The sequence below is a fragment of the Aythya marila genome (assembly GCF_965140915.1).
Source record: "Aythya marila genome assembly, chromosome: 11".
In the NCBI taxonomy this organism is placed as follows: Eukaryota; Metazoa; Chordata; class Aves; order Anseriformes; family Anatidae; genus Aythya; species Aythya marila.
The window spans coordinates 9,415,849-9,429,190 of record NC_139052.1 but is presented as its reverse complement, the minus strand read 5'-3'; the positions used below and the strand labels follow the sequence as shown (position 1 = coordinate 9,429,190).

Here is a 13,342-nt window from a genome sequence, read left to right as displayed (position 1 = left end):
CACGCTGCGCCCCCACCGCCCGCAGGCACCAGCAGAAACCTGGGGGCTGTGGGGTCGGGGAGGGGGGGAATTTCCCCTCCTTGTCCCCCCATCGCTGCCTCCTGCCAGCCCCGAGGCGTGGACGGATCCCCCTGCAGGGCCAGCTCTCATTTTATTTAATTTTAACAGGGGAAGAACTGGTTTCGTGCCTGGTTTTAGGGGAATGGCAGGACCCCTCCTGCTGTGTGCTCCCCCCCCAGCCCCTTTCCACCTGTCCCCAGGTGTTGTAGGGATTTGGGGCTTCCCCTTCCGAGCTCCTCCTTGCCCCTAAATTCTCCAAAATCTGCAGCTTTGAGCTGGAAGCTGCTGGTTGGGATGCGGGAGGTGTGGGTGCGCTGGTGGGTTTGGGGGGGGTTCTGTAAAAACAAGGGGGTGGGCAGCCACGCGGTGAGTGCTTTTTTGGGGGAAAAAGGGGAAGAGCAGGGGGTGCTGGAGAGCCTTGGGGGTTTGATTTCTGCCGAGATGCTGGGGACGGGGAATTCTCCCTGCTGGGAAACCGCTCCCCCTGCTCCCTGGGGGGCTTGGGTTTGTTTTTCCTGGGTAATAAAACCTGATTTTTTTTTTGTAAAAGAAAAAAAAAAAAAAAAAAAAGTGAACAGCCAGCCCCTTTCTGGTGTACTTTCCCCCTTTTCCTTGTCTGATCTTTCCCCGTTTAAAAAAAAAAAAAAAAAAAAAAAATCAATAAAGGACGCGTCCCGTGAAACGATCGCGCTTTGAGGAAGAGAAATAATTAAAAAGTGCTTAAAAAAATAAAAAAGGGGTTAAAAAATTAAAAAAAGGAAAGGAAAGGTTTAAAAAAAAAAGAAAAAAAGTGCTTCCACTAAATAAATAAATAAAGAGGGGAGCGGCCGAGCCCGCCCCTTCCTGCCGGGGGCGGCGGCGCCGAGGCGGAGCCGGAACCGGGAGGCGACGGGGACCGGGGGGGCGACACCGGGGGGGGCCCCTGGGGGTCCCGGGTTGGCATGGCCAGGGCCGGCTGCGCCCCTCCGCGCCTCGACGGCTTCGTGCTCACCGAGCGCCTGGGCACCGGCACCTACGCCACGGTGTACAAGGCGTATGGCAAGGTGCGGGGACCCTGGGGTGCTGGGTGGGGTACGGGGGGGGGACACCCAAAAAAGGGGGGGGGTCCCCAAGGGGTCAGGGCTGCAGGGTGGCTTCTCCGGGCAGAAGGACACGCGCGAGGTGGTGGCCGTCAAGTGCGTGAGCAAGAGGAGCCTCAACCGGGCGTCGGTGGAGAACCTGCTGACCGAGATCGAGATCCTGAAAACCATCCGGCACCCGCACGTCGTGGAGCTCAAGGACTTCCAGGTGGGGCTGGGGGCGCACCCGGGGGCTCCGCGGGGTCTCGGGGTCCACGCCGTGATCCCCACGGTGCTGGACGCGGCCGGGGTGGCCTCCGGTGAGCCCCCAGTTGCTGTGGTGCAGTGGGACAGCGAGCACATCTACCTGATCATGGAGTTCTGCGCCGGGGGGGACCTGTCCCGCTTCATCCGCACGCGGCGCCTGCTGCCCGAGAAGGTGGCACGCGTCTTCCTCCAGCAGCTGGGTGAGGGCCTCCTCCTCTTCCTCCTCCTCCTCCTCCTCCTCCTCCTCCTCCTCCTCCTCGGGGAGGCGCAGGGCTCTGGGGGCTTTTGGGGACCCACTGCCCCCCTCGCCCCCCCCTCCAGCCTGCGCCCTCAAGTTCCTCCACGACCACAACATCTCCCACCTGGACCTCAAGCCGCAGAACATCCTGCTGAGCGCCCCGGATAACCCCCAGCTGAAGCTGGCAGGTGGGTCCCCAGGCCCTTCTCCCCCCCCCCAGTGGGGGCGCACGCCGGGTGCCCCCTCCCCACGCTCTCTCCCCCCCTCACAGATTTCGGCTTCGCGCAGTACATGTCGCCCTGGGACGAGCAGCACGTGCTGCGGGGCTCCCCGCTCTACATGGCCCCCGAGATGGTGTGCCGCCAGCAGTACGACGCCCGCGTGGACCTCTGGTCGGTGGGCGTCATCCTCTACGGTGTGTGTCCCCCCCCAGAACCCCCCCGGGGCTTGGTGTCCCCGTCCCCAAATCGGGGGGCACCCCCGCGGTGACATCCAGCAGCCTGCGGGGCCGGCACCTGTGCGCCCTCGGCTCGGTGGCCCCTTGCTGGGACCTGGAGGGGGTGGATTTAGGGTTTAGGGTTTAGGATTTCGGGTTTAGGGTTTAGGATTTAGGGTTTAGGATTTAGGGTTTAGGGAGTGCCCCCTCCTCACAGAGGCGCTTTTCGGGCGCCCCCCCTTCGCCTCGCGGTCGTTCGCCGAGCTGGAGGAGAAGATCCGCAGCGACCGAGCCATCGAGGTGAGCTGCGGGGTGGCACGGCCACCAACCCAGGGGGGGTGGCAGGTTGTTCTCACCCCCCCCACACACCTTATTACCCCCCTCCCCAGCTGCCCAGCCGGCCCCCGCTGTCCCCGGACTGCCGGGACCTCCTGCAACGCCTCCTGGAGAGGGACCCCCGGCGGCGCATCTCCTTCCAGGACTTCTTCGCCCACCCCTTCGTGGACATGGAGCACGCGCCCGGCCCCGAGAGCTTCCCCAAGGCGGTGAGCGGGGCCGGCTCCGGGGATGGGGGGGGGGGGCCAGCAGTGGGGTGAGGTGGGACCGAGCCCCCGAGAACCCCTCTGCCCCCTCCCCAGAGCGAGCTGGTGGTGGAGGCGGTGAGGAAGGACCAGGAGGGGGATGCGAGCGCCGCGCTCGCGCTCTACTGCAAAGCCCTGGAGTATTTCGTGCCTGCCCTGCGCTGTGAGTGCCCCGGGGGGGCTGCGGGGGGGCCGTGGAGGAGCAGGGGGGGCTTCAGTCCAGGCAGAGGGGACGTGGAAGGGGCTGGAGCTCGCCCGGTTTGGGTGCAGGAGCAGCGCCGCTGGTGCTTGGCACCCCCCGGCCCTCGGGGACCCCTGAGCCCTTCTCTGCCCCCAGATGAAAGCGACCCCCGGCGCAAAGAGGCCATCCGGGCAAAGGTGAGTGCGGGGAGCCTGGGGGGCACCCCATCCCATCCGGGGGGTGCTCCCGTCACCCCAAAGCCCTGGGGGGGCTGCTTCACCCCGTCCCCCCCCCCAGGTGGGGCAGTACATCTCGCGGGCAGAGGAGCTGAAGGCGCTGGTCACCTCCGACAGCAAGAACCTCCTGCAGCAGGGCAGCCCGGCCAGGGAGGTCCTCAAAGGTGGCATTTTTTTTTTTTTGGGGGGGGGAAACATCACTGGGGGGTCTGGCAGCGAGGAGGAGGGCTGAGGGCACCCCAAAATGTCTCCCCGCAGAGATGGCCAAGGACAAGCCGCGGCTCTGTGCCGCACTGGAGGTGGCAGCAGCGGCCATGGCCAGGGTGAGTCCCGGATTTTGGGGTGCCGGCACCCCTGGGGTGGCGGGGGGGGGCTGATCCCAGGGGGAGAAGGAGCTCCCGGAGCATCCCTGGAGGTGCCGGGGGTCCCTTGCAGGAGGAGGAGGGCCGAGACGACGGCGACGCCTTGGAGCTCTACCAGCAGAGCCTGGGCGAGCTGCTGCTGCTGCTGGCCGGTGAGTGCCGGGGGGCACCGGGGGGGCTGCACCCTGCACCCCGCTGATGCCCCCTCTGCCCTCTCCAGCAGAGCCTGCGGGGAGGAGGCGGGAGCTGCTCCACGCCGAGGTGAGCCCCCAAAGCTGCCCCTAAATCCTGCTCGCCTCCCCGGGTGCTGCCCTGACGGGCTCCCCTCTGTCCACCCACCAGGTGCAGACCCTGATGGCCCGAGCCGAGTACCTGAAGGAGCAAATCAAGGTACGGCCACCCCGGGGGGGGCTCTGGGGGGCTGCAGGGGGGGTCTGGGGCTGGCACGAGCTCCTCTGCCCGTACAGGTGCGGGAGGCGCAGTCCATGGGCAAGGAGGCGCTGGCGGAGTCCGTCCGGAGCTGTGAGTCCCCAAACCCTGCGGGCACGCTGGGGGCCGTGGCCGCAGCCCCCCGAGTGACCCCGTGTCCCCCTCTGTGTCCCCCCCAGCCTGCACGGTGCAGTGACAGCAAGGACATGGCCCGGCGGTGGTGGCAGGAGGCGTCCCTGCCGCGACCGTCTGCTCCCTGCCCGGCCCTGCCCTGCCCGCGGCGGGCGGCTTATTCCACCCCAGTTCCTCCGCACGTCTGGGCGCACGCTGCTGCTGCGTGCAGGCTCTTGCGTGCACAGCCCGGAAAAAATAATAATAATTAAAAAAAAAGGCACACACACACAAAAAAAAACCCATCCTATCTGCGCTGGAGGCGGCGGCGCGGGCACCGAGCGCGCTGCTCGCCCGTGCCATGAGCTTCAGGGAAATGCCAGCGCAGAGCCTGGCCCCACGCAGACCCCGGGGGCAGGATCCGGCCCCACGTGTGCTGTGCCCCGTGGGGATGCCCCAAAACCTCGTCCCTTTGGGGCTGTCCCCAGCTGGAGTGGCTCTGTGGCCGTGGGGGGGTCCTGCCCTGCGGGGTGGGGGCCTCGTCTCCGAAAGCTGCTGCGTTTCAAGGGAATGTAATTTATTGCCTCGAATAAATGCTTTGTTTTTTTTGGGGGGGTCTCCAAGTGGCTTATTCCGTGCCGCTGCTTTTGGTGGGGTCGAAGCTGGGGTCGACCTCTCTCCCCGAGGCCGTTCTGTGGGGTTTCTTTTTTCGTTACCCTTGGGAGCAGCGAGTGCATCCCCGGGCTGTAAAGAGCTGCCAAGCCTGCCGCCCCCCCGCGCTGCCATCCATCACGTTCGCCTTCACGCTCTGCCGAAGACGCGGCCGGATCCGGAGCCCCGTCCCCCTCGGCAGGACACGGTCTGCAGCGGGGTCACCCCAAATCTCTGTGGGGCTGGGGGGAGCTGGGCTTTTTGCGCCCCCTCCCAGGTTTTAAGGTGCTGCCCCCCAGGCCCTTGACTCGTCCCACAGCAGCGAGCGGTGCACAGGGAGCTCCCGGCTTTATTCCGGCGGTGCCGCGGCACGGGGACAGCACGGTAGGGGCGGACACTCGGCGGGGCACGGCGCACGATCACATCACGACGGGCACGGAGGCGAGGTTCCCTACACGCAGCTCGCTTTCCCCCCCCCCCCTTCTCCAGCAGGTCCCAGCATCGGGGACGGAGGGCGCGAGGCCACCCCTTGGCTGTGTCCTCACCGAAACCTCCTCCTTCCCCCCCAAAAACACAACCACAGCACGCACGGGGACACCGGCACGGACGGAGCAGGGGGGGCTGGGGCAGGGGCTCGGGGCTCAGGGGCTCAGACCCGGCTCACGCAGGGGGTGGCGGTGCCGGGGGGGTCCCCGTGGGGACCCCTCGCTGCGAGGGAGAGGGGACGGAGCCGCCGGCCGGGTCACATCACGGCGCATTTCTCGGCCGACTGCTTCAGGTCCTCCAGCGTGGCCGAGGCTTTGTCCTTCAAGGAGTCCAGGTCCAGGTTCTGGATGTTGCTGAGCTGGCCGATGACGGAGTTCTTCTCCTCCTCCTCCTCGTTGTCCTGCTCGATCATCTTGGCCAGCTCCTTGGGCAGCTCCACGTCGCCGCCCACCAGCTGGATCTGGTTGTCGTCCGTCTCGTTCTGGAACAAGAAAAGTCGGGGCGAGGTGGTGGTGGTGGTGGGGACGGGACGTCTCGAGCGTGGGGAGGCAGCAGAAGGATGGGGGCATGGAGCCGAACGAATCCCCGCTCCCCCCCGGGAGAAAATCTCCATCTCTCCTTGCCTGCCTCGCTTCGCTTTGGCAGGAGAAAAATCCCCTGGCTGCTTATTCCCCGGCGCTGCAACGGGTGTAAGAATAAGCGGGGCGCTTTGTGCCAGCGATACCCAAAAAAATGAACCTCTTTTGGCCGAGCTGGCCTTCCCTGCCTAAAATTATCCCGGCTCCATTCAGAGCGTTCCCACCGAGGGGTTCGGGAAGGATCGGGCTGGGCGCGGGGCGCTGGTGGCAGGTCCAAGAGCGGCTGAATGGGCGCTGATTGAATTGTTGGGAGTGAATCGCTGGCGGGGCGGAAGGGCCAAAATAGGAACCCAGCTCGTGGAAGCGGGGGGGTGCCAAAGAAGCCAAGAGCTGGCTCATCCAGCCGGGGGGGCGCAGCGCTAGCTCCGTGTGGGGCTGGGAGCCTGGCACGAGGGTGGCTCTGCCTGGCAGGGCTGGGGGGAAAAAGGAGGAATTGGGGGGCTGGGGGTGCGTGGGGAGGGTCCTGCCCTCGGGGTTGGAGAGCTGGTGGTGTGAGGGGGGCTGTAGGGCCAAAGGGAGGGATGTTTTTTTAGGGGAACGGGCTTTGGGCTTTGGGCTTTGCAGCCGATGCCCCCCCTGGGTGGTGCCCTCGGTGCGCCCCATCCTGGCCCCGCAGTTTGGGGGGGTCCCTGCGCCTGCCCCCCCCTTCGGCCGTACCTTGGGGAGCCGGTACTTGTCTCGGAAGTGGGACCTGAAGGTGGCCCTCTCCGCCTTGCGCTGGGCAAACTGGGCATCCCTCTCCATCCTGCGAACCGCACGGCGCAGTTACCCCCAGCCGGCGCCCCCATCACCTCGATAACCCCCCCTCCCCAAACCCAGGTACCCCCCATCCTCTCCGCAAAGCCCCGGTCCCCCCGCTTTCCTCCCCCCCCCACCACGGCGCAGCCAGAAAGGAGAAAAAAAATCCCTGAGGAAGCGGATTAAGGGATTAGGGGGGTTCATTAGGCAGCCTCCTGGCTCTGCAGCCCCACCAGTGGCTCCCCCCAGGCGCGGGGAGCTCCGGGCCCCCCGTCCTGTCCGTGTGTTGTCCCCCCCCCCCAGGCACTCACTTCTCCTCCACCAGCTGCCGCTGATACTCCTCGTACTCCTCGCGGGTCATGCCCTGAGCCTCTGCCGGGGACTTTTCGCCCTCGCTCTTCTCCTCGCCGCCCAGGCCACCCGTCAGGTTCTTCAGCTGCCCCCCCACCATGCTCTTCACCATGAATGCCATGGCTGCGGGACCGGGGGGGGGCGAGGAGAGGGGGTCCGGGGGTGATGGGGAGCTCAGGGAACCGGGAGATGGGGGTGTGGGGGTAGCGGGGAGAAGGGATGCTGAGGGATCGGGGGGGTGGGGTGCTCAGGGGGTCGGGAGATGGGGGTAGTGGGGAGGTGGGGTCTCGGGGAGCCGGGAGATGCAGGTACTGGGGATACTGGTGGGATGCTGGGGGAACTGGGAGATGCTGGTGCGAGGGAGATGGGGAGCTCGGGGAGCCGGGAGATGAAGGTAAAAGGCTGACCGGGGAGGTGGGATGCTCAGAAAATGAGGAGATGGGGGTAAAGGGGGTACCGGGGGGGTGGGATACTGAAGGAACAGGGAGGTGGGATGCTCGGAAAATTAGGAGATGGGGGTACCGGGGGTACCGGGGAGGTGGGGAGCTCAGGGAACGGGGAGGAGCGGGTACAAGGGGTACCGGGGAGGTGGGATGCTCAGGGAACGGGGAGATGGGATGCTGAGGGAACGGGGGGGGGATGCGGGAACCGGCAGCAGCGGGGAGGTCGGGGGCTCGGGGAACTCTCGGGGGTCCCGGAGAGCCGGGAGCCGGGGTGCCGAGCTGGAGGGGAGCCCGAGGGAGAGCAGCTCCGGGGTGCCCGGAGAGCCGGCTTACCGCCGCCAGCAGCGAGGTACCGGGGGGCCGGGGGGGGGGCCGGCGCTCGGCGGGGCCGCTCCGCTCCGCTCCTCCCCGGGGCTGCCCGGGGAGCGGCGCCGAGGCTCGAGCGGCTCCGGTGTGAGCGCGGCGGGGGCGGCGCCGCCTCCCCCCGGCCCCCTCCCCGACCCCCCCGGCCGAGAGGCGGAGCCGCCGCCCCCCCCCGGCCCCCGGTGGAGGAACGAGGATGGGGGGGGGGCTCCGGGAAACTTCGCCTCGGGAAGGAGCCCCCCGAGCAGCCGGCCCGGGGGTGGATGGAAACTGCTCGTTCCCCCCCCCCCCCGGCACGCTCCCCCCCCGAGAATGTGCTTTTTTTGATTCTTTTTTTCTTTATTTCCCCCGTTCCCGGAGGATTTAGCACCCCGCGGAAGGCAGGCGCAGCACGCACGAGTTGCAACTGTTGTTCGCTCCTCGCCGGGAGGATCTGGCGCGCCCCGCAGCTTGCTATTAACGATGTTAATTAATTCTAATAAAAGCTGCTGCTCCCTGCCAGCGCTGCCGTGTGCCAGAGCCTGGCGTCCGTCGGTCACAGCGCAGGGGGCTGAGGAAGGCGCAGGCACCCAGGGGGTTGGGAAATGCCCTCTGCCACCCGGCTCTCATCCCATCCTATCCCAATCCTTACCCCCAACCCCATCCCATCCCCATCCCATCCCCATCTCCATCCCTGTACCTATTCCATCCCATCCTATCCCAATCCTATCCCAATCCCATCCCATCCCATCCCCATCCCATCCCCATCCCCACCTCCATCCCATCCCCATCCCCATCCCATTCCCATCTCCATCCCTGTACCTATTCCATCCCATCCCCATCCCAATCCCATCCCAATCCCATCCCATCCCATCCCCATCCCAATCCCCATCCCAATCCCATCCCAATCCCATCCCATCCCATCCCCATCCCCATCTCCATCCCATCCCCATCCCCATCCCCATCCCTATCCCCATCCCCATCCCCATCCCATCCCCATCCCATCCCCATCCCCATCCCATCCCCATTTCCCCTCTGGCTGCAGCCCCCCCCCAGGCCTGGGGGGGTCGAGCAGTTTCAGGCTCGGCGACGCGCCTCCCTTCCAGATGGCCAGCCTGGCTTCGCGTCCTTTTCTCCCTCTTTTCTTCTCCTCTGGTGAAAATACGAACGCATATCCCAGCTCTCAATCCCGGCTTGGGGGAAATCATTTCATTTCGGAAACATAAAGACAATCTCCGCAGATTAAAATGATGGAACAGCTGTGAAGAGATAGAATAAAGCGAACGGCGAGGGGGGGACGCGGCCCATCTCCTCCCTTCCCCCCTCGCCCAAGGTAACACCGGGCAAAACTTGGTCGTAGAAGGAAAAAAATAAATAAATTATGGTGTGTGCCCCCCCCCCCCCAGCTCCATGGTGTCTGGCTGGGGCTGTGCTCAGCTGAAGGTGCAAATTGCTTCTCGCCGCCGCCGGGGACACCCGAGGCAGCGCTTGGCACGAGCCTGCTGTCACCCACAGCACCCCGCCGAGCTGGCAGCGGGACAGCCCCAAAACCACCATTTTTTCCCTTTTCCCCCCAATCTGCAAGGGCAGCCCACGGAAAAAGCCAGCACAGAGCTTTCACACCTGGCTCCGAGGCTCCGAGTGCGCCGCAGAGCTCTGCTCGCAAACCTGCCAAGTTTGGGTAAAACTGGGGGAAAAACAGGGTGAGCCGAAGGGTTCTGGCCTTGGGGCTGTGCCCCGGTGAATTGGGGCACCTCGACCTGCGGGGAACGGGGGGTGCATGGCCCCGAGCACCCGGCTGAGGGCTGGAACAGCGCCCGCAGCGCGCGTCGGGAGGCAGCGTGAGCTAACAGCAAGAGACTCGGAGTCAGGACCGATTTTTGCAGCTGGGTTGGATGGGTCAGCTGCCGCGTAGCCTCCCTGTCTGCGGAGGGGAGAGGAAACAGCTCGTGACGAGCCGAGCCGAGCTGCCCAGGCGAAGCAGCGAGGTGAAAAGGAGCGCGTGGGCCCCGGCTGCCGGGGGGCTCCCCGGGGACCCTCCTCGGCGGCGTTTCGGGGGGAGGCGAGGGCAGGGGGAGGCACAGGGGGGCGCAGAGCCCCCGTGGTGCTCGTGGCGCAGCCGCTGGTGCTCAGCAGGAGCTGGAGGTGCCCCGGGGAGCAGAGCCATGAGGTTGCCCTTTGTGGCTCACCGCGGCCCCAATGCGCCCGTGGCACTTTTGGGCATGGAGCAAAAGGGCGAGGAAGGGGCATTTCCCCCGAACAACCCCGGGGAAATGACCTCTGGGAGGGCTCCTCTTGGGTGTCCCGCCTGGAGGTGGCACTGAGGGGACAGCGGGGGTCCCGGTGGGGGCCATGCCCACTGGGGGGCTGCCAGGGGGCTGCCATCCCCCTGCACCCCCTGCTCCCTCTCCCCAAAACGTGTTCCAGCCCGAATGAGTCATCCTTCCTCCCGGGGCTCTAACCTGCTGTAATGAGATGCAAATCCTTGCATGACCTATTATATTAGCTTATGCTATATCACACATCCCTGGGGATTAGGGGAGGGGGAGCAGACGAGACGTCCCCCCCTCCCCATGGCAGCCAGCCTCAGACACACCGGTGGGAGCTGAGGCTCGCTGCCCGCCGCTGACACCTGATGTGAGCGGGGAGCTGGGGTTCCCCCTGCCCTAAAAGCCACACGGGGGGGGTGCTCTCAGCTCTGCTTTCCAGGTAAGCAGGGAACCGGCCCCCGCGCCCCACCTGCAGGCTCTCCCCTTGGCCTGGATTTTGGGGGGACCCTGGAGAAGACCAGGAGCTGCCGGGGATCCCTGGAACGGGCGGCTCTTGGGGTGGTGTAGGGGAGTTTGGGGACCTTCCTGCCCCTTTCACCATGCCCCTGCTGATGTTAGAGGGGCGAACTGGCTTCACGTCTCCTCCCAGAGGTGTTGGCCCCCCAAGAGGACATTGATACGGCACTGCCCCTCCAAAAGGTCCCCAGAAGGCCGAGCCTGACTCCGTGCTGCTCTCTGCAAACCCCGTTCACACCCAGACCTGGGTCACCCTCCTGGTGCAAACCTCCCCGCGACGTGCCGGGCCTGGTGTCATCGGTGTCACCGGCGTGCCGGGCTGGGCAAGGCCACCGAAGGCAGGGAAGCCCCAGGGGGACACCTCGGAGACATGGGCAGGGCGATGGAGGCTGGAAAAAACCCTTCAAGCCCATCAGGTCCGAGCACGAGGAGGTGAGCTCGGTCCTGGCCAGGGTTGTGAGCGTGGTGGGGGGACGGAGAGGAGGCATCACCTCTAAATAGAGCAGGAGAAGTCACGCCAGCACCTCCCTGCTGGCTGCCACTTGGTGTGATGGGGACAGGGATGGGGACAGCAGACCGTTAAGGGGAGATGAATGGCCCGCACGTGGCACGCGAGGCAGGGGGCTGCCCGGGTGGATGTGGAGCCACAGCTGCCTTCTGCGAGCAGGGAAAGAGCCACCCTGATGGAAAACCTGCACCAGGCCTTCGGGAAAGCTGCTGTCACCGCCTGGGTAAGGAGAAATCTGTCGGAAGGAGGTATTAGTGCCGTTATTATTATTCAGTATCAGCCCTTAATGAGATGCACGGGGGCAGGGGGAGTCGGCACACAGCTCGTTGCCGCTCGTTTGGTGAGATGGAGCCTCCCAGCCGACCTTTTCTGCTCCGTGCCGGGCGGCACTGACCCTGGGCTATGTGGCACGTGGCACACCATGCAATGAGTTATTGCATTTATTTACTTGCTTCCTTATTTATTTACTTATTTATTTACTTACCTATTTATTTACTCATCTACTTATTTACTTATTTATATACCTATTTATTTACATACCTATTTATTTACTCACTTATTTTCTTATCTATTTATTTACTTATTTACTCATTTATTTACTCATTTAGTTAATCACTTATTCGGTTGTTTACTTATCTATTTATTTACTCGTTTATGCATTCATTTAGCTCGTGTTTAATTGGATCACGAGCTCTCGGGCGCGCACAGCAGCCCCCCTCCGGGATGCAGCGCTTGTGGCGGTGGATGGAGCCACGGGGGAAGGAGCCACGAGGTCTCCCGCAAGGTACTGCCCGTCTATCGAGCCCAAATACCTTCATATTTCATAAGGACCAGCCCGTGCGCTGCAGCTCCCCCTGCTCCGTGTGCACACATATGTGAGGGGGCACCCGCGCGGTGACACAAATGCGCCCGGACAGACACACGGCGCCGCGGAGCCAGGCACATGGGGACACCACGTGCCGCCGTGCTGCTGGTGGTGCTCAGCCAGCCCCGAGCAAAGGCACGCACACGCACACACACACACACACAAATTTTCCCCCGGGGATCTTTGCCGAGCTCGCCCCCGGGTCCTGGAGAGCTGGGGAGAAGGAGCAGGGCGAGAGGCGCCCCGCAGCGGGGATGCCTCCGTGCACCCCGATAAAAATATCCCTCGTGCTCAGGTCAATGCGCAGGATGCGCAGATGCTGCCGGGGCTGCGAGGGGTTTGGAGCCTGCCCAGCGAGGAGGCAGCAGCAGCAGGAGCCGTAATTAGGGCTGGGGATTTGCCCCGAGCAGCGCTGAGCCCGCCCAGGCGCGTTGCTCCCCGCTTTTTGGGGCGGACGCGCCGTGCAACCCCTGCAATTAATGTCAGGGTGCCTCTGGGCCAAAAAAGGGGGAAATAGGGGAAATGGGGAGCGGCGAGCGATGGTTACAGTCAGGACCAAGGGTCTGGTTGCCTTTGAAGAGATTCTTTTTTTTTTTTCTTTTTTTTTTTCTGGTTTGCTGAGAAGAGGGGGAGGAAGGCTCTGCGCATGGCTGGCTGCCCTGGCTCGGGGGCTCGCGGGCGAGGGCGAGAGCAGAGGGTGAAGAGGAGGGGGAAGAGGAAGAGCCTCACCCGAGGCCACAGCGAGGGGAAGGGGGCAGAGGGCACGCATGGGGCACGCAGAGCATCCGAGGGGCCGATGCACCCGGGGCTGGCTGTGCAGCCTCCCCCAATCTTCCCCACCCCAAAGGCTGCCCCTGGGGATGCTGAGCCCCCCGCCCCTGCTCCAGCGTGGGCTGCATGCCCAGGGCAGGCAGGCTGCTCTCTGGGCTGGATGATGGAAAAGCCCCAAAACACCTCGGGGGAGACATCAGCAGCTGGGACACGGGCTGCTCTCCGCACCCCACCACCTGGCAGGCTCTGGGGGGGGGAAACTACAGCAGGGAAGGGCTGGAGAGAGGGAAAATGGAGCTCCCAGCAGGCCAGACGTTGGGATTTCCCACCTCTTCCTGGCTTTGGGCACGGGGCTGAGGCCATCGGGCAGCAGGAATGGGAGGCAGGGGGACAGGGGACAGCAGGTTTGTCCCCCTTGCTGTGTGCCCCCACGGCATGAGGACGCATCCCGCTCTCTCAGGAGCCGCCTTCTCGCCGGCCGTGGACGACTTTAATCTTCATAAGCCCCCAAAGTAAAGCTGCTTATACGCGCTGGGAAGAGCCGTGGGTGAAGCCAGGAGAAATGAAACCCTACAAAACCCCGGCCCCATCACATTCCCCCCTCGGTGCACCCGGGTACCCCGGCGCTCCCCAAACCCGGGCATCACCACAGCACCCACCCCGCTCCCCAGGCTGCAGCCCCACAGCGGGGGCACCGTGTGTGTCCCCAAATCCTGCCGGGGACCCCATTTGGGGTCGTACCCAGGACCCCGAGGCTGAGGGGGGTGTCTGGAGACAGAGGGTCGGGCAGGCGGGCCGTGCCGC

At 64.7% G+C, this 13,342-nt stretch overlaps 2 protein-coding genes across 4 annotated transcripts; one reads left to right on the top strand and one right to left on the bottom strand.

Moving 5' to 3' along the window:
* The first annotated feature begins 37 nt into the window (after positions 1-37).
* ULK3 (unc-51 like kinase 3) lies at positions 38-4,564 on the top strand. Of its 3 annotated transcripts, none has more exons than XM_082768918.1 (16): positions 38-1,103; positions 1,210-1,347; positions 1,465-1,585; positions 1,707-1,811; positions 1,895-2,038; positions 2,277-2,359; positions 2,449-2,604; positions 2,698-2,803; positions 2,978-3,018; positions 3,119-3,221; positions 3,316-3,380; positions 3,493-3,571; positions 3,640-3,680; positions 3,762-3,809; positions 3,887-3,941; positions 4,028-4,564. In XM_082768918.1, exons 1-16 carry the CDS (start codon positions 1,002-1,004, stop codon positions 4,042-4,044), a joined length of 1,404 nt encoding a protein of 467 aa, XP_082625044.1. In that variant the 5' UTR covers positions 38-1,001; the 3' UTR covers positions 4,045-4,564. The 3 variants fall into 3 exon arrangements, with proteins under 3 accessions (XP_082625044.1, XP_082625043.1, XP_082625042.1); XM_082768917.1 differs by having other exon boundaries at positions 1,207-1,347; positions 3,643-3,680; XM_082768916.1 differs by having other exon boundaries at positions 1,207-1,347.
* Positions 4,565-5,352: 788 nt separating this feature from the next.
* Positions 5,353-6,944, bottom strand: CPLX3 (complexin 3; the record flags this gene model as incomplete). The annotated part of the gene is made up of 3 exons (XM_082769502.1): positions 5,353-5,577; positions 6,392-6,479; positions 6,784-6,944. 3 exons carry the CDS (start codon positions 6,942-6,944, stop codon positions 5,353-5,355), a joined length of 474 nt encoding a protein of 157 aa, XP_082625628.1.
* Positions 6,945-13,342: the final 6,398 nt, after the last annotated feature.